Below are 18046 nucleotides of genomic sequence, written 5' to 3'. Positions count from 1 at the left end.
TATTTTATTTTGTACAATATAAATTATTTTTCCTTTGTATTTTATTTGAAATGGAATAATCTGGTAATTGGAATGTCTCATGAGAACTGATTCCAGGTAGAAATTGCACATGTGACTCTCTGTTTTCCTGCCTGTAGTACAGTATGGGATAAAAGAGAAGCTTCAGCATTAAGATCAGGGCAAAACTACCTTATAATTTATACAGCAGAAAACTATATCCTAGATGACATGATTCTTTGAAAAAATTGCATCTGTGTTTTTGCGTATTAAAAAAAAAGATAACGTGGCCTGTCTAATGATTTTTTCCAATGTTTAACTCTGATTTTTTTTTTTTAAATGAAAGTAACTGATTGTGAATCACTTCGTGAAAATTAGGTAATAAGGTGATAAGTTGTACAGTAAGTAATCTTTTCTTTTGAGACCTGGGTTCAGATGTAACTTTTATCACAAGTGAAAGTGAGTCTTGTAATCTGCTTTCCTTTGTAGCTAAGTCGTTTAAATCGGCATTGCTGTTGTCTTAAGAATGCCAAGTTAAAAATATTAGATTGTTGTTTGAAGTGAATGTGCCCAGTTCCAGTCATACTGTACCTGACTTCTCCTGTTCCCTCATTTTAGTAAGTACTAAAATTTTCACACTCTAAAGTGAGACACTAACTGCAGTGATGGTTGTTCCTAGAAATAATGGGTCTAGATAGACTTTTATGTATTTAGTTATTTAGTAAAAAACTTAAAAGGTTCCTTTGTTTTATTAGGAGTCCACATCTCCAGTTGTTTCACCACAGCAATCCCCACCAACCTCTCCACATACATGGAGGAAGCACAACCGCCATCCCAGCGGAGGGAATAATGAACGACCTCTTGCTGGACCTGGGCCTTTTTGGGCTCCATTTAGTGAAGCACAACCAGGTATAAATGTCTTCTGTTATGCTTCAGCTGTAACCCAAAGTTGTGGAATTCTTAAATAAGTATATTAAATGAGGTTAGGGAGTTTATCTTTGTATTTTCCAATCTTGGAAACTTTCTTGTAGATTGAAATGTTCATGTGTATGGCAGCACTGTGGAATCTGTGATCTTACATATGGCGGATCCATTTCTTAGCGTGGTATGGAAAATAGAGTTTGGAGGGAGGGAAAGAGAGTATGAAAGTTTCACAGTGGAAAGTTTTCTAATACAAAACTGACATCCTATTGAGATTGTGCAGAACTGTCAATATACCCAAAAACATGGGGAGCTCAAGGGAAAGCAGCAGCTAATGTATTGGTTGTGTGAATTATATTTCTGGTAGATTAGATGAATGGTCAAAACAACTAATTCTCTTAACACTTTTTTTTTTGCTTTCTTTAAAATTTATGTAAACATAACTGAAGCTACTGTATCTCCAGTCTGTAAAGGTAGCACTGCTTGTTTCAGTACAGCTTTTCTTCCTTTATTGTTCTTCATTTAGCTTGAGGACCCTCCTTGTTGTTGTATCACTGTACTCAGATTTAAAAAGCTTTCCACTTTAATACCTCGTATTTCAACAAGTTCTGTTTTTTGGTTTGTTTTTTTTTCTGATGTCTGATAGACTTAATAAATTTGGGAACAGCTGAGCAATTCTAATTCAGGTTCTGGTTTGATGATACTGCTAAATAATGTGTTGTATTTTGTAGGCTATTGTTTCATATTGAACTGTGGTTGGTTGGTTAATTTCAGTTGTGATATTCCAAAATTGATCTGTTACTTTTCAATTTGTCATCATTCTCTAGTTACAAGCATCCATGGAGGATGAGAGATTCTGTGGTTAGAATTGATTGGATAAGGAAATAAAACTTATAAGTTAAATGGGTTATATGCAGAGGTTTATGCCAGTGTCTTGAATGTTATTTCCTAGTAAGTGCCAGTCAATTTAGAATAAAAAAAAATAAAGATTATTAATCTGCTAGTTGCATATATAATAATTTCTAAGGATTCAGTCCAGGCGTTGTGATTTTTCACCAGTCAATTTCTTGCCCTTTTTCTTGCACAGTTTAGTCAATTTGCTTTTCTTGCAAGCTGAAATATAAGTTTGTCTGGTAGCTGGTTGCCACCAGTTTTCTAACTTATGAAGTCAAGGCCTCCAAGAAAGTATGCAAACTATTCCTACTGCTGAAGAGTATAATATTGTCCTCTTAAACATAAAGTTGCAATACCATGTTAATATTTCAGTGTGGCAACACTTTCGCTGTGATGTCTGATGGATAAATTGTTCAGTAGTAGTTCAAAAATATTTCTGAATGAGCTCAGTATTCATCAATTTTATGTTCCATACTGAAAAACATTCACAGTGTGTTTAAGTAATTTGGAGATACTGTTAAAGAAGGATTGTCTTTTCTGCTAGTGCTAAGGATAGAGTGGATTTTTATATATTAGTTTAGCAAAAATTGTCATCCTCATTCACTGTGGGTGATTCTCCTGCACTGCAGATTATTAATTACAACTTTGAATTTCAGCTTTTGTAGGCAGTTCATAATTCTTATTCTCTCTCGAGCCTACTTTTTAAGGACAGTATTTTGTAGAAAAATGATCTGCTGACATTTAGGTAGAACTGGATAGACTGTGGTTATTTTTCTTAAAATCAGCGCTGCAAGCTCATCTTGATTCCAGTGCAAGATGTTCGTGAGAAATCAGGTAATTTGCAAGTACATGATATTATTTCAGTAAAACTTAAGGCAAGGCTATGCCATTTCACTTGTGATCCAAGAAAAATTAAGAACCCAGGTCTCTCTGCTTGTAGTTCACGTTATGTGAAACATTGTCTGAAGGTTATGGGGTTGCAAACTGAAAGCATGGAACCTCAAGTGTGAAAATGTTTCTGATGGATCTAATAATAAACAGCATGTTGCCTTAAATCAGAAGGACAAAAATCAAAATTTTTTTTTTTGTTTGGAGAAAGATGTGTATAAACAGGAAGATTCTGATTTACGGTAAAGACAGTCCAGTGCATCATTGTACTCCCACCATGAACAAAATTAAACAGTGCTTTCTGTATCAAATTGTACTGTACAATAATGGTTAGATGACAGAATTGTTTTTTAAAATTTTACACTTTGTCTTGTATCAGAAGTCTTAAGCATATCTTACAGCTGTAGTTCTCAGTTTCTTGAGGAAGAAAACCTGTTCTCATTCTCAACAGAGCAAAAGAATCTGGATTTTAATTCTCTTTTTACCACTATGCTGTCTAGTAATTCAGTTAGGGTAGTGTTAGTGATGCTTCTTAAGTAACTGGACTCTGAGGCATTATCATGACTAGCTCAGTATGCTTACATATAAGTCAGCTGAAATCAGAAGCCAAGGCTTGTTACCATTTTTCTCCAAGACTTCTTGTAAAGAGGGTCCCAAAAGTTGCATCTATTTTACTTTGATATCAGGAATTAAAACTTTGGTAACAGACGTTGATCACTTGCGTTGAATGAAGTTTATAGTTAGTTCAGGTTTCATCCTTAAATGTGTGAGTCAGTTCTATTAAAACCAGAGTCTCAAGTTTTCCAGATGTCTTTGATTTAACAGTTTAAGATAAAGCTGCTAAAAAAATATGTTCTAGCATCTCAGTTCTGGCTTGCATGTATGATCTCTTGTAACATTTCTTCTGTATCGTTTTTCATAAAATAATAGAGTGGACAACAGAACTCTTTGTAGGAAACAGAATTGTATGTGAAATAAGAGCCTTCTATTCCTACAGTTAGGAAAGAGGAAAAGAAGTACTTAATACTTTTACCTTTTCGGCTCATGTTGCCCTACAGCTTCCGCTGCTAGAAGGATTCTGACTGACAAACTTGGGAGAAAGAACCCCTTCCTCACTTCAAGTGATATTTGAGTGGCATATCAGAATAGGGACTAGAAACGACTTTTTTTTTTTTTTTTTTTTTTTTTTTTACCTTTAGTCTGCTTGGACTGGAAGCAAAACATAGCATTTAGAATCATAGAATCATACAATGGTTAGGGTTGGAAGGGGCCTTCAAAGGTCATCTAGTCCAACCCACCTGCAAGGAGCAGGGACATCCCCCACTAGATAAGGTTGCTCAGAGCCCCATCCAACCTGGCCTTGAACATTTCTGGGGATGGAACATCAGCCACCTTTCTGGGCAACCTGGTCCAGTGTTCTACAAGTCGCATTGTAAAAATTTTTTTCCTAATATCCAATCTAAATCTACCTCCCTCTATTTGAAAACCATTACCCGTCGTCCTATCACAACAGGCCCTACTGAAGAGTCTTAGCCCATCTTTCTTGTAGGCCCCCTTTAGGTACTGGAAGGCCGCTATCAGGTCTCCCCGGAGCCTCCTCTTCTCCAGGCTGAACAGCCGCAGCTCTCTCAGCCTGTCCTCATAGGAGAGGTGCTCCAGCCCTCTGATCATCTTTGTGGCCCTCCTCTGGACCTTCTCCAGCTGGTCCATGACCTTCTTATGTTGGGGGCTCCAGAACTGGACACAGTACTCCAGGTGGGGTCTCACCAGGGCAGAGTAGAGGGGGAAAATTGCCTCCCTCGACCTGTTGGCCACACTCCTCTTGATGCAGCCCAGGATGCGGTTGGCCTTCTGGGCCACAAGGGCACATTGCCGGCTCATGTTGAGCTTCTCGTCCACCAGCACTCCCAAGTCCTTCTTCTCAGGGCTGGTCTCGATCCAGATTTATGTTGATAGTATCCAAATAATTATTTCAAACTAGTAAAAAAAAAAGTGGAGTTTTCTGTTCAGTTGTAGGACCTTTGTTAGCTTTCCTCGACATTGCATCAAAGTTCTGTTTTGATGTCTGAATGTGAACTTGCAGCCCTGAGCCACACTTCTTTCTTTTCCTCATTGGGAGAGATTTTGCTGCAGTTCATGATACCAAGAACCAGAAAACTTTGTGAGCAGAAGTGGACCATGCCTACTGTGCTAACAATTCAGTTGCATCTTTAGAGTCCTAAGATATTTACTGTGCTTGCAGGGGACTGAGTAGTCCTTTGTCTCTTAGTTGCTGCTTCAATAACTGTTGATAATTGACCTTGTTACAAATTAAGGATTATTCTTACCTGGACGTGATTGTTCAGGGAGGGAAGAGCTCTACAGCTTTTTATCTTATTGCTGAAATTATACTCACCTTCTGGTTCTGTTTCATCACAAATTGATGGTAAGGTGAGCTCTTGCTATTTTACAAAGTTAGTTGAAAGTTCAGTAAACAAAACCCATACTTTTATAATTATTGAAAAGTACAAGCTCCTTGGACGTTATCTCGATAGACAATTGCTTACACTTACATATGTAGCTTAAAGTGAGGGAGTAACTTTTCTCCCACAGGAAATTAGATGTTTGCCACAAGTTATCAATGTGTTGGTATAGTCAAGCTAGAGGAGAAGGCTATAGAACCACCACAGGAATTCAAGTTAGGTCTTTGTACTGTAGTGCGTTAGACTTCACCAGCTAGTTCAAATCTGGTAATAGGTCTTAGGCCTACTCTCCATTCAAAGTGCTCTTAATGCTGTTCTCACTGATAAAAATGCATAGAGACCATTGTTTCTTCATTGGGTTACAAATCATAAAAACATAAAAATACACTGATTGTTCTGAGTCTTCTCTGACACAGTTTTCTTCCACCTTCTGTTCTACTTGGTGTTCCTAGTCAGATTTTTTTAGTTTGAAAAGAAAGTGAGGGGTGACTATCTCTAATTCAAATGTCAAATAGATGTAGTTTTAATGACTGAGGATTGAGTTATTGGCTGGTGGTAGTCTGTGAGTATGTGTGTAGATCCAGGTGTCCACAGTTAATAGTAAAGTAATCTTTCTCCAGTGTTTTCCAGCCTTCCCATTGTGTGTCCTAAAACATCACATTGCTGAATAAATAACAGGAACAATGAAGCAAGAGTATTCTTCTTGGGATTATTTGAGCAGGGGAGAATCGAAACAGTTCTTGTAATACTTGTGAGGTACTTGAAAGGTATGACAGTTTGGTGCTACTGGCATCTCCATCACTGTCAAAGTACTGCTTTGGAAGAGGTGCTGTGTGAAGTGAGGCACAAGTTGAACTGTACTAAGACAAGCTGTTGGGAGAAGTAAAGGCAGAGTAAACATCTATAAGCTTAGTGGTAATAATATCAGTGTCTGAGGAGCAGAGGAGAGCCATTGTACCAAAAGTAAAATTTGCATGGCATATCTAGAAGAGAGATGGGAAGGACTTGTCTGAATCGTACTGTCTGTTAGCCGTGTGCTGCGAGGGATCAGGTGGAAAGAGACTCTGAACTTTTCTGTGCGTTTGATTCTAGTGTTTTAAAGTTAGGCCAGATACTGAGGAGCAACTCCAAGGCAAACATCATTGTCAAACTCATTGCCTTTGTTATCAGCAATTTTGAATAAAATCACTGGAAGCTCCAAGCCACATCAGGAGCTTCCACAAATGGAGGACCAATTTGGGAACAAAAGTAGTTAATAGTGGCCTTTTATCCTAGTAAAGCTAACTTAAAAAATCAACAAACAAAAAAACCCAAAACAAACAAAAATTTTTTCCTTGGTAGTATTCTCATATTTTGGTGAAATTCAGAAATAATGTATCTTCTCAGTTTTGCATATTTCACTTTATCTCCTTCTTCAAAAACCTTTCTCCTCATGGAAATATTAATTTTTACTCTGTGTAATGCAAGATTAAATGTGTTGTGCACAATTACAGCTATTGTATGTAGAAGACCAAAGATAAACCAGTTCTAAGCATTTCTCATTACTTTCCTCTAGGAAAAAGGTAATTTATGGGATTAAAGAGTAGTTGCATACTGTTATATATTAGATAGCAATTTTATATACTAAAAATGTTAGTGTCACCTTAGATGTTAAGCCTCAGTATGCCTCACTGATTCTCAGATTTCCTTCACTGTGTTTACTGCAGATTGTGTACTAGTAGTGTCATCAGTCTCCAAGAACCTGAAGTTGTTGATATTTGTCAGCTTCATAAATAGATTACCTATACATAAATGGACTTCTCATAGCAATATTTTTTAGTTAGTGTCTTGACAATAAGTTGTTGTGATTTAGTACTTCAATTTAGATCTTAGTGGCAGGATTAAAATTAACATTGATGTCATATTTCTTGTTTGTTTGTTGTGTGGAAAACTCACAAGAAGTTGACCTGCCTTTTAAGAGGAAATCTGCTTTTACATATGAGGTTGAAATTCCTATCTAACTAAGACTTTATTTAACATATTTCAAGAGAAAGCATTTAGTTGTGGAAGAAGAGTAGATTAAAGTAATCAGTTTCACAACTGCTGTTTAGATTTAAGGAGTTCAGCATTTCTTTTAGGAGTCAAGAAGTAGGATGGATTCCTGGGATTCTTCCAGACTTTTTCTAGATGGCTTGTTTTCCCTCTGATTAGAGTTCCTTAAGTTCTCAAATTGCGACTGCAGTTTAAAAGAATTTTTGGGGGGGTTGTACCTAGAGCATTGAAGTGGCCAGATCTTTCTGTAGTTGCTTCATCATTTTAAGATATTGAACATCAGCAATTCCTCAGAAGTAGATTATAACAAGGCACTGGGTGAATCTCAATTATTGTGTTCAAGATAGTTAATACATAGCCAGTGTCAGCACTCTGTATGGATGCCTCTTATTAGTCCTGAACTGATTTTAAGAAACTGAGTTAATTTTTTTTCTAAATTACTTCTAGATTAATTTATCTGTGCCAAAAAGCTGGATTCTTAAGAAGAGTTTCCAAGACTTTATTCTTTGAATACCAAACTAAAACATAGAAAAGAAAAAAAAATATTATCAAGTTGCATGGCTAGTGTCACATGCCACTTTTAAATAGTTGTTTGTCTATACAAGTGTTGCTCATTTCAATTAAGTGGAAATGTGGAGTATTAACTCATTCAAAACCCATGAAATGAGTAAAACTCAATTTACATTTTACACATGTTGCAATAAGCTTGTTTCTCACTTCTGTCTTTTTAGTAAAAATTTAAGCTGACCTACTGTAATAATCTACAGGAGTGAGGTGTCAGGAGGTGAACTTTGTCACCTTGGTTTTCATTTTCTTCACCATTCCACAAGTGTATATCTCCTTGATAGGAGCATATGTTTAAGGATTTTTTTTTCTTCCTTTCTTTTTTGTTTACTGCTTTCCATATCCATAGTTCTTACTCAGTTTTCAAGGTTATCTTTTGAAAAGGAAATGTTTCTTCTACTTTCAGGCTCATCTACTTCTAGTGATCCCATATGGTCTGGCCATTCACCACCACCCCATCAAGAAAATTGGGTCAGTTTTGCAGATACCCCACCAACCAGTGCTCTTTTAGCCATGCATCCTGCTTCTGTCCAGGTGTGACACTTTATTGGTATTTGATTTGCTTCATTCAGATTGATGTTGCAAACTTTTTTTTTAAATAATTTTCATTGCAGATGTTTACTGTGTATCTGTGCTGTAGTCTGTTCAGTGCTGTTTACCCAACAGATACTTGTTTGAGTTGACTTCATTTAGAATGATTAACTGAAAGTTACTAATTTAAAAAGTCAACAATTATGAGTTTAAAACATTTGTGTTTAGCTTTTTTGCATATGTGCCATACCTTTTTTCTGCTGACATACCTGCAGTCATTCCTATCCATATGTATCAGTGTGCAAAAATACTCTGTCATTATCCTGTAAATGCAATCTGCTGATAGTTTACAGTTTTTATCTACTGCGAGATTTAACTATGCTTTATTTTTTTGAAGGCAAGAAGTTGAGAATTCATAGAAGCATTTTAGGTAGATAATACTGAGGAAAAATATTTCATTTCAGGACCAGACAACAGTACGAACTGTAGCATCAGCTACAACAACAAATGAAATTCGTAGGCAATCAAGTAGTTATGATGATCCCTGGAAAATAACTGATGAACAAAGGCAGTATTATGTTAATCAATTTAAAACAATTCAACCTGATCTAAATGGATTTATACCAGGTAAGTTATTCTTTAAAAAATATAATTGTGGGTGCAGCAGCTCTGCTACAAAGACTTTGTTGTCTGCTTAGGTTTGCATACCACTTTGAAGAAAGTTCTGCATTTTACTGATAATGTTCTAGTAAAGTCCAGTGTAATTCAAGAAAGGGCTTGAAACTAATTAACCTTTTTCTTTCACTTAACCCTAGTAATTAGTGCTATTTTTCCCTAAACCTTTGCTGAATAGCTCACCTTCTTTACAATAACTCTAAGTCTTCTAATAATTGAACTTGCTTTGAATTCTAAAATGATTGTTGTAATTTTTCAGGATCTGCAGCTAAAGAGTTTTTCACTAAGTCAAAACTACCTATTCTTGAACTTTCTCATATTTGGTAAGTGTGATGTGTCTTTATTTGCAGTAATTATTTAGAAATAAAGAGACAGACAGCTCTCTGGCAGTCATCTAATAGTCGACTTACTAGAAGGTGTTGTTAAGTGAAATTTCACTAATACTCTATGTTCAGTCCTACTCACATTTATGCCAGTATTATTTTAGGGGGCTTTAATGGGTCTAGGCTGGCACTATTTGCAAGGCATTTTGAGCTTTTGAAGAAATTTCAAACACTTAAAAGTAAGAATAACTTATTTGAGGTTTTTATAGTTAAAGATGCATTTGCATGTAAGTAATGAATTCCTTAATCTGTATTTATTTATTCAAGTCTAAGTTTAAATTAAATATACAGATGCAAATATTCTTAAATGCACTTAGTGGGACTTGATGACAAATTTAGCTTTGACTTGGTGCAAAGCTTGTATTTCATTGTATTCTAGAATTCATACTGCATCATTGCATGCTATCGTTAAATGCTTTGCCTTAGCAAATTTCATCTTTCTTTCAGTGTAACAATTTCTAATTTAGGTATTTTCCCATTTAAAATAAATCACGTTGCTTCAGCACTATTGTTTCTTTAGTACACTTCGCTAAAAATCTGAGGCCAATAATATTGTATAGTACTGTTTAAATGAGTTTAAAACCTGGAGAGATAAAAGGGGATTTAAATGGTCTTGAAGCTTTAAGAAATGTTGTTAATGAAGCCTCATCTTCTTTGAAGAGTAAAGCATGTGATGCTAGTATGAAGTGTTTAGTAGGGTAAAATGAAATATAAACTGCATTCTTCGATCTTCCAAGTAGCACAATGGAAGTGTTCCTTTTGAAAATAAAATAACCTTAAGAAATTTTATTTATACTAAACTTTCCTTTTTAGGGAGCTGTCAGATTTTGATAAAGATGGTGCGCTGACATTGGATGAGTTCTGTGCTGCATTTCATCTGGTAGTTGCTAGGAAAAATGGCTATGATTTGCCAGAGAAGTTACCTGAAAGTTTAATGCCCAAGCTGATTGATTTGGAAGATTCAACGGGTAAGACATGCTTCAACACAAATCTCACTATTTTCAAATGATAGTATAGTTAAGATTACAGTATATCAGCAGACGTTTGTAGGTTTGTATGAGCGTAACGCATTAGTTGGTATGAAGTAAAGCAATGTGCAGTTTTTAGAAATCATAATCATTGCTCAGAACTAATCAGAGCACATATGTATTTCTGTACAGGGAGATGTTATTTAAGAACAGTACATATGTTGACTATTAAATTTGGAAATACTACCTGTGTCCTTAAAGGCTAAGGAAAACAAGGTTGTCACAGTATGTTGTTTTTTTTCTTTTATTCATGATCAGCTGTTGTATTCCAAATTCTCAATCCAGCTATACTTCAAACTTGCTTTCAAATTGATATGCTTTCTGTTCACCCTCATTTCTGGAAATACGGCATGAGTTTCTAGGTCTTGAAGGTATTTTAAAATATTGCCAGACTCAGGTTTGAATTGCTAAAGGTATAGGACTGTGTAGTTTAAAAGTACAGGATCAGTAGCACAGATTTTTTTTTTTTTAATTCTGCTATCCATTGCTTTGGCACCTAGTGTCTCTGTGCATAGTCCTTTACCTTTTGGATGCTTCCAGGTAAACCATGGAATGTATGAGTTCTGCCAAAATCTCAGTGTCGTAGCTGAAAAGCAAACTACTGTTCCATGTAAAAGTGGTGTTTAAAAACAGGATGCTTGTGGACATATTTCTCTTTTATTTTAAAACAGATAAAAGAAACTGAATATTCAAAACTGCTTTAGATTACGCTTTAACAAGCAGTCTTTGCTTGGAAAGTCAGGTTATACTGTGGATTCACAAGTACTATGACTTCCTAGAATTTTATTTCTTTTTACTAAATACTTAAAAGGGAATCTCTTCATACTGTGTTTCTAGGATGTCAGACTCTCATCTGACAATTATTGATGAGTTCTTAAACGAAATACTAGCTTTTACTACCTCTGTTTTAATAATTAAACCATTTTTTGTGGGAGTAGCTTGGCTACTTGAACCTTTCGAATAGCGGTCAGCCACAACTGACCGCAAAGTGTTTTCACTGTGAGTAAGCAAAAATCTTGATAGGAAATTAAGTAGAATTTTTGTTTTGTTAAAGAAAAAACAACTGTATTTGTACCTGATCTTCTACTGCCTTTATTGGTAGAAGATTTCAAGGCTTTTATTGTTTAATTGAAGTCTGGAAACTATAAATTGGACATTAAACCAAAAAGTGTTATATGTATGTTTGTTGTTCTTGTTTTACAGGCAACTTTGTTAATATGAAACTTTGACTTATTTTCATGAGATGCAAGTCATAGAATCATAAAATTTGGGTTGGAAGGGACCTCTAAAGGTCATCTAGTCCAACCCCCCTGCAAGGAGTAGCGACCTCCCCAACCGGATCAGGTTGCTCCGAGCCCTGCCCAACCTGGCCTTGAATGTTTCCAGGGAGGGGGTATCTACCACCAATATTGGAAATAGCAGTTAAATTTCTGTAATAATTTTTTATTTTTAGTTCCCATAAAAGCTGTATTTCAATAAAGCTTGCTTCCAACAGCCTTCTCAGAAATAGAAACTGTAAAGTGTGGCACTGGAGTGTCTTTTTGAGTGCACTTTTTTTGTGGGATACAACTTTCTCAAAATTGTTAGTGATCTGCTGACTGAAGTCTCAGTGTAAATAATATACTCTCAGACTGTTCAAGAAGGTGAATTACTTGAATGTCTTTTTAAACCAATGTGCAAGATGGTTAAGTTATTTCAAAAGTGTTAACAATACCCTTAATTCTGTCCTTTTATTAGAAACTTTCCCCTTTATCTTCCATACCTCTGCTCTGCACGTTAAACTGGCTGTCTCTTTCCATTTTTTTTGACTTTTGAACTAGCGGCTAGCAGAAAGGAAAGTAATGGAGGACTCCCTGCACCCAAAGTCTTTATTCAGACAGGGGGAGGGAAGAACTCCCCTGGTCTACTCTGGCAGTCTCTCCCTCATCAGCCCGTGTGAATCTATTATGTGAACAAATGCAGGTGTCCCAAACCCATTAATGTACTGGTCTTGTCTTACTTCTGGTTTCATGACCAGGGATATGCATTTCTCTCACATGCCATAAACCTATTGTATAATAAAGCATTTGAATAGTTAGTTGTTTTTGTGGTATAGCACTAAGCTATAACCTATAAGCTATGTATACTCTACATAATTTTAATAGAAAAAAAATGTTAAATGATGCACTAATATCTTTCTGGTGACTAGGGAGATAAATTAGGTGGTTTAAGTTCTTAGAATAGCGCAGTAATTGTACAATACGTTTGAATGGTTTTAGTATTTTGAATTGGATCGTATACTTCAAAGAATTATTTGGATTGCAGCAGCTTCTCTTGATTTAACTTTGTGTTGTGGCATTTGTAGATAGATAATGGCAGCTCTCTTATTCTGATAAGCAAGATCTGCCTGCATAAGAACAGCCTGTAGAAGAAAACTCAGTAAAATAGGAGCATGAAGTCAGGCAGTTGTACAAATACTTATCTAAGTGCTTATACACTTTTTTTTAATGAATTTAATACTGTTGATAGCATCTGTCTTGGCAGAATGTACAATCCGCTACTAGTCTCACTTCCTATTCTATGATTCTGTTATTTAAATAAATGGGAATATTTTCCTTTAAACTCAATTTTATCTCAGTTAGTAAAAGCTACCAACCCTTTATAAAACTTATAAAAAGCAAGTTTTGCTTTTCTGTGGATTTGGTTTTTTGTTTGGGTTGTTGCAACAATACCATTTCTTTGCAAGAAAGAGAATCTGCTGTGCTTTGTCTTATGCAACTAAATTACTTTAACCCATGAAGTTTTCCAGAGGTGTCTTATGCACGTTTTGTGTAGATACTTGCAAAATTCCTTGAATTATAGGTAGCTGCATAGTCTATCCAGAGCATTTTTCAGCCTTATCTTTTGACCTTGTGTTTAACACTAGTAGTTAGTTCAGTTATCTCGTGAACCATTGTTGAAATGAAAATTTTGACTGGTTTTTTTTTTTTTTTTTAAACTAATTAGACAACTGATATTCATATTACACTTCAGAGCAACGGATATGCAATATGTGTTCCCCAAACAATACCACTGACATATTTTGGACTTAGTCTATTATTTTGTGTACAATCACCACAGTATGTCATCTTGGCTACTTGGTGACATCACTATGCCTGTAAATATCAGCTTGATGTAGCCTTTTTTTTTATTGCCAGATGCTTTTTGCCTGAAAGAGATACTTGATGCAGTTTCTAGCTTGAATAATTTCTAAATTCCTTTTCCCTAAAGGACAGTAGTACAAGGTGATGGGCACAATTTTGGGAGTCTCAACCTGGTGCCTGGCTATTTACAAGATGTTTAGGAGACCTTTGAAATTTTGAGTTACTGGTTTCTGTGTGGCTTTTCTTTCATGTCAGAAGCATCTCAGCATCCCCTTGCCTTGAGACAGGACAATTAATTTATTTCTGGACTCCAGTGTTTTGGCTAGTCTTTTTAGGCTGTGACTCTTCTCTCCCCAGCACCACCACTTTGGAGACAATAATGGATTGTTGTTGGTTTTCAAAGATGCAGTGGCTCGCTACTGACTATTCAGGTGTTTCCAGTTAAAAGTTTTTGTTGGTGCCAATTTTACACCACCACACACGTGCCTTCTCCACTCCCGCAAGCCACACAGTTCAGTTTGACACTGGATTTGTTACAAGTTTCTTCTGAATGGCAGACAGAATATTGAGCTGTTTTACCAGAAGAGCAGGCAGCAGAGTTCAGCTCTTCAGGAACCTGAAACCAGTCCTTTTTATAATTTTAAATCAATTTTTGGTACAGTGTATCACACATTCTCTCGGCGGTAGTCTTCAATAACATCTCTCAATCAGTCCTTTTAAACTGTAATTTAATTAAGCCATCTTTCCTCTTGTGCAGTATTTTGTCTTGTTTAGAGTTTTAATTCTTTGGACTACAAACATCTTGTTAATATATCTAGCTACTTATCAGTCATTCTTTAAACTGTTCCTGTTACTTACATTACACACTTGTAATCTGAACTTCAGTTTTTTGAGGCTTTCAAGGGATTGCTTTAGCTTGTATTGTGGTATCTAGCAAAATAAAAAGACACCTTAAGCAGGATTTTACTGTGTTACACAGAGCGCTTGATCCTCTGTTCAGATTTACTTTACCCAATTCTCTTATAGTTTGAACAGAACAAAAAATTAATATGCTGCATCATGAAAATTCATACAAGTCTAAAGGAGTGTTTCAGGCAACTGTACTTGCTGAAAGCTCAGAGAAAACTGAAATAACAGTAACAATGTACAGTTGCAATGTGACAGCTGCTACACTTGTCCAGTTTGCAAAATGTAGTGAATGGAAACACCATTGTTTTAGTAAGGAGGCTTAAAACTTAAGTCTTTGGAGAATAATCTAAGGGAATGGTTTTCGTGTCTGTTTTCTTATTGTTCGTTTGCGTTGGTATACTGGTTTAGAATTTTTTGTCTGCTGCTAAGAATCTACTTGGAAAGGATGAAACTAAAGGGTACTTTGCACTTTCCATGAGATGTGAGCAGCACTTCTGAGAATAAAATGAATGCAGTTCATGATTTTGGTTTATAGTGATTCCTGTCATTTCAGAAGTTGGGGAACAGACTGGTGAGGTAGGTTACTCCAGCTCTCCAGCAGAAGCACCTCCAAGCAAGTCTCCATCAATGCCATCCCTAAACCAGACCTGGCCAGAGTTGAATCAGAGCAGTGAGGTTAGCACTTTTGTTTAACAATTATTTCATTGCCAGTCAATAATTATATGTGCATCCGTAATTCATCGTAAGTGGATTGTTGATCACAAATTTTGAAAAAGGACATTAGGCACAGGAAGGTTCTACACATGTTAAACTGTAAAAAAAAAGGTAATATTTTCCTTCTGATTTTTCTGAGCTACTATTTAAAATGTTGTCATTAATGGTAATTAAGCTTTATATTAATTACAAAATGATTTCATATCATTTGTTGGAGAAGCTGAATTCATTCTTGATCTTCTAGAGCGGGTTTTTGGCTGGGTTTTTTGTTACTGCTGAAGGGTTTTTATAGCCAACGCTTTTGCAAAACTCCAAAATAAATTTCTGACAGATCTGGGCATTGTGACTTATTTCTGGAGGTTATTTTATTGTGAAATGTAAAAATATCTCACCAGTAAGGTAGAGAAGTGATAGCTCTGGGTTTATTTCAGAAGCAGAGATTCAAAGTTGAATCTGAAGCCAGCTGGTGGTTAAATTTATTTAAATTTTAAATTTTTGCTATTATGTACTGCTGCTTTTATCATCCTTTACTATACTTATTTGCTGTATAAGCAGTCTTGTATAGTAAAGCTGTGTTTTGTCAGAATTTGAAACAGAAGTTACCAAACATTTTCCCACCCCCAACTCCCCTCCCCCCACAAATGTCCATTATTTTACAAGTCTGTACAGGATTGTTGCTATGTTTTTGCCTTTGTGACTTAGAATAAACTAATGTTTTATTCTAAAAGCTACTTCAGAGACTCAAATGAGTTCTGGACTGCAACCATACTACAAAGATGATGTAGGCTTATTTTTCATTACAAGGCAGGGGGGAAGGGAAAAGTATTTAAATTATTTATGAAAACTCTTTTTGTTTAATAATCTGAGACTCTGAAGAAGAATCTAAAACTTGTTTCAACATCTAAGATCGTTCTATCAATAGCTGAGTACTATCTTACTTGCTTTTATTGAAGGAGCTTTTTGTGGCTTTCTTCTGTCTTTGTTAGACTTCAAGTAAATAAAAGATTGGTAGTCGAATATTTAGACAAACCAAAGGAGATTCAGTATGAAACAGACAATAAGAGAATTTTTAGGATTGAAGTTAGGAGCAGAGGAAACTCTACCACCTTAGGCCCCCCCCTCACTAAACAAAACCACAACAGTCTCTCAGGAGGAAGGACTTTGTAAAGTCTACTGTTCTTTTTAAGGGCAAATGCTAGCCTCACAATGATGTCTTCGCCAAATAAAAAATGTAGAAAATTATTTTATAGCTCTTAGTTGTTCTGTTTGACGGAGTGACTCTTAGACTGCTGGTAGGAAGCTATGTTTTAGGAGGGAAGTGAGCAGTTATTCATTTGTTGCTGAAAAATTGTAGATGTCTGCAGATGTATTAAAATTTGCATTGATATATTCCCTCATGTTTGCAATAAAGATTTAATAAGCTAATCACTTGGTAAGCTGCATCATAATTGAACATATTTCTTCAGCGTGCAATGCAACTCAAACCAATTTAATAGTATAATTACACTAGTGGAACAAAGTAATGTCAATTCTTTATCAGACAAAATCTTGTCTTACAAAACTGACTTTTGTCCATTCAGATAGATAATGTGGCATTTCCTTTCTGAAAATCTATTAAAACTTTAAGAGATTTGGAAAAGTTCTCTTACTAAATATACTACCAATACTAACTATACTAAAATAAGAGTTGAATACTTAATAAATGTTATGAGATTTTTTTTTTTTCTAGCACAGAGGAATTTCTGATTTTTCAGCTATATTTCTATGCATGCTTCTTGCTCCTCAGCATTTTCTTGTCAGCAGAAAGTCTCAGTCAGGTCAAAGTCCTCAAAGTTTTCATGCCGTGAAAAAATTTCTGGTATTACTGCAGGCACCAGTCTAACTGTTTCCTTTTTAAACCTCTTGTAACTGTCATCAACAAGTGAACTGCTTGAAAAAGCTATGTATCTTGGGATTATCTGCCTTTCCAGGCAGTTTCATTCCATTTAGTTTCAAAACTGTTGGTTACTCAGTTTGTTCTAGCTCATGGGTGATTTTTAGACTCCAGTTACCAGGCTGCTGCAGTAAGCTCACAAGTATGGACCAAGGCATCAGTCTCAAGGTCACCATGAAAATCCACCTAACTCTGGATATTATATGCTTCACATTCTCATCTCTTCACTCATCACTTCTTTCTCACTTCAGACATCTTTTCCGTCTGATCTCAAGGCTGAGCACTTAGTTCTGAGAGCTTAAAAAAAAAAAAGATCTGTTAATTTTTTGCTGAAAGCAGCCTAGTGTAATATGGTTATACTAGCCTTGACACACAGATGTGGAGATTTGCTTTTGAGTTCACAACTGTTACATCTTGTTTCAAATGTTTTGTTATTCTTTTAGTAATGGTTCAGGTTGGTGTGAGTGTTAGTTTTTAGTAATTAACCTTTTGAAAGTATTTTTGAAATATTTTTGCAAGTCTAGAAGACAAGCGTTTTCAGCTAGCAGGAGTTTTATTCTAGCTAATCAGTCATATTCTCAGTGCTTTTAAGCCTTGCACAGAGTTTGAGATGTGGTCCAGTAGATCTTTACGTAGCTTTCTATCAATCAGGGAATTAGCAGTAACTAGCTTCTGGTAGTATTTCAGGATGGAGCACAAACAGCATATTCCCCAGAGCAGTCAGGAGGTATTTGTGAGTGTTTGTGCCCAGCTAGGGAGCCTGAGGACAAGTAATAAGTGTCCTGCAGTTTGGCTTCAGAGGAAAAGCAGTTACAAATTTAGTTGATCTTTTTCTGAACTTAATTTCAGCTGATTGAAAATAGTTAGTTAGGAATTTCCATAAAGAGTTATCTCTGAAATAATTGGTTTAGACTAGGTTCACATAAAAGGCATTCACCAAATATAGTTCGGTGTAGAGGAGCGAGCACATGAGATTGGGTTGACTAGCACCATA

The 18046-nt window shown here is 35.8% G+C and overlaps 1 protein-coding gene across 5 annotated transcripts in view; it reads left to right on the top strand.

Moving 5' to 3' along the window:
• REPS1 (RALBP1 associated Eps domain containing 1) overlaps nucleotides 1–18046 on the top strand; it is a 67259-nt gene that overhangs the window by 30060 nt on the left and 19153 nt on the right. For 3 of the 5 annotated variants that reach the window (XM_086744235.1, XM_086744236.1, XM_086744234.1), the window contains exons 4-9: nucleotides 753–906; nucleotides 8164–8291; nucleotides 8753–8915; nucleotides 9223–9286; nucleotides 10160–10314; nucleotides 14959–15080. In XM_086744235.1, coding sequence (XP_086600361.1) covers nucleotides 753–906; nucleotides 8164–8291; nucleotides 8753–8915; nucleotides 9223–9286; nucleotides 10160–10314; nucleotides 14959–15080 — 786 coding nt within the window. Of the gene's footprint in view, nucleotides 1–752; nucleotides 907–8163; nucleotides 8292–8752; nucleotides 8916–9222; nucleotides 9287–10159; nucleotides 10315–14940; nucleotides 15081–18046 lie in introns of all 5 variants that reach the window. The other 2 variants (XM_086744237.1, XM_086744233.1) reach the window with 1 other exon arrangement.

Source organism: Chlamydotis macqueenii, chromosome 3 (assembly GCF_036417535.1).
Source record: "Chlamydotis macqueenii isolate bChlMac1 chromosome 3, bChlMac1.mat, whole genome shotgun sequence".
Lineage (NCBI taxonomy): Eukaryota > Metazoa > Chordata > Aves > Otidiformes > Otididae > Chlamydotis > Chlamydotis macqueenii.
Note: the sequence above shows the minus strand (reverse complement) of the source record. Positions and strands in the feature narration are given on the sequence as shown.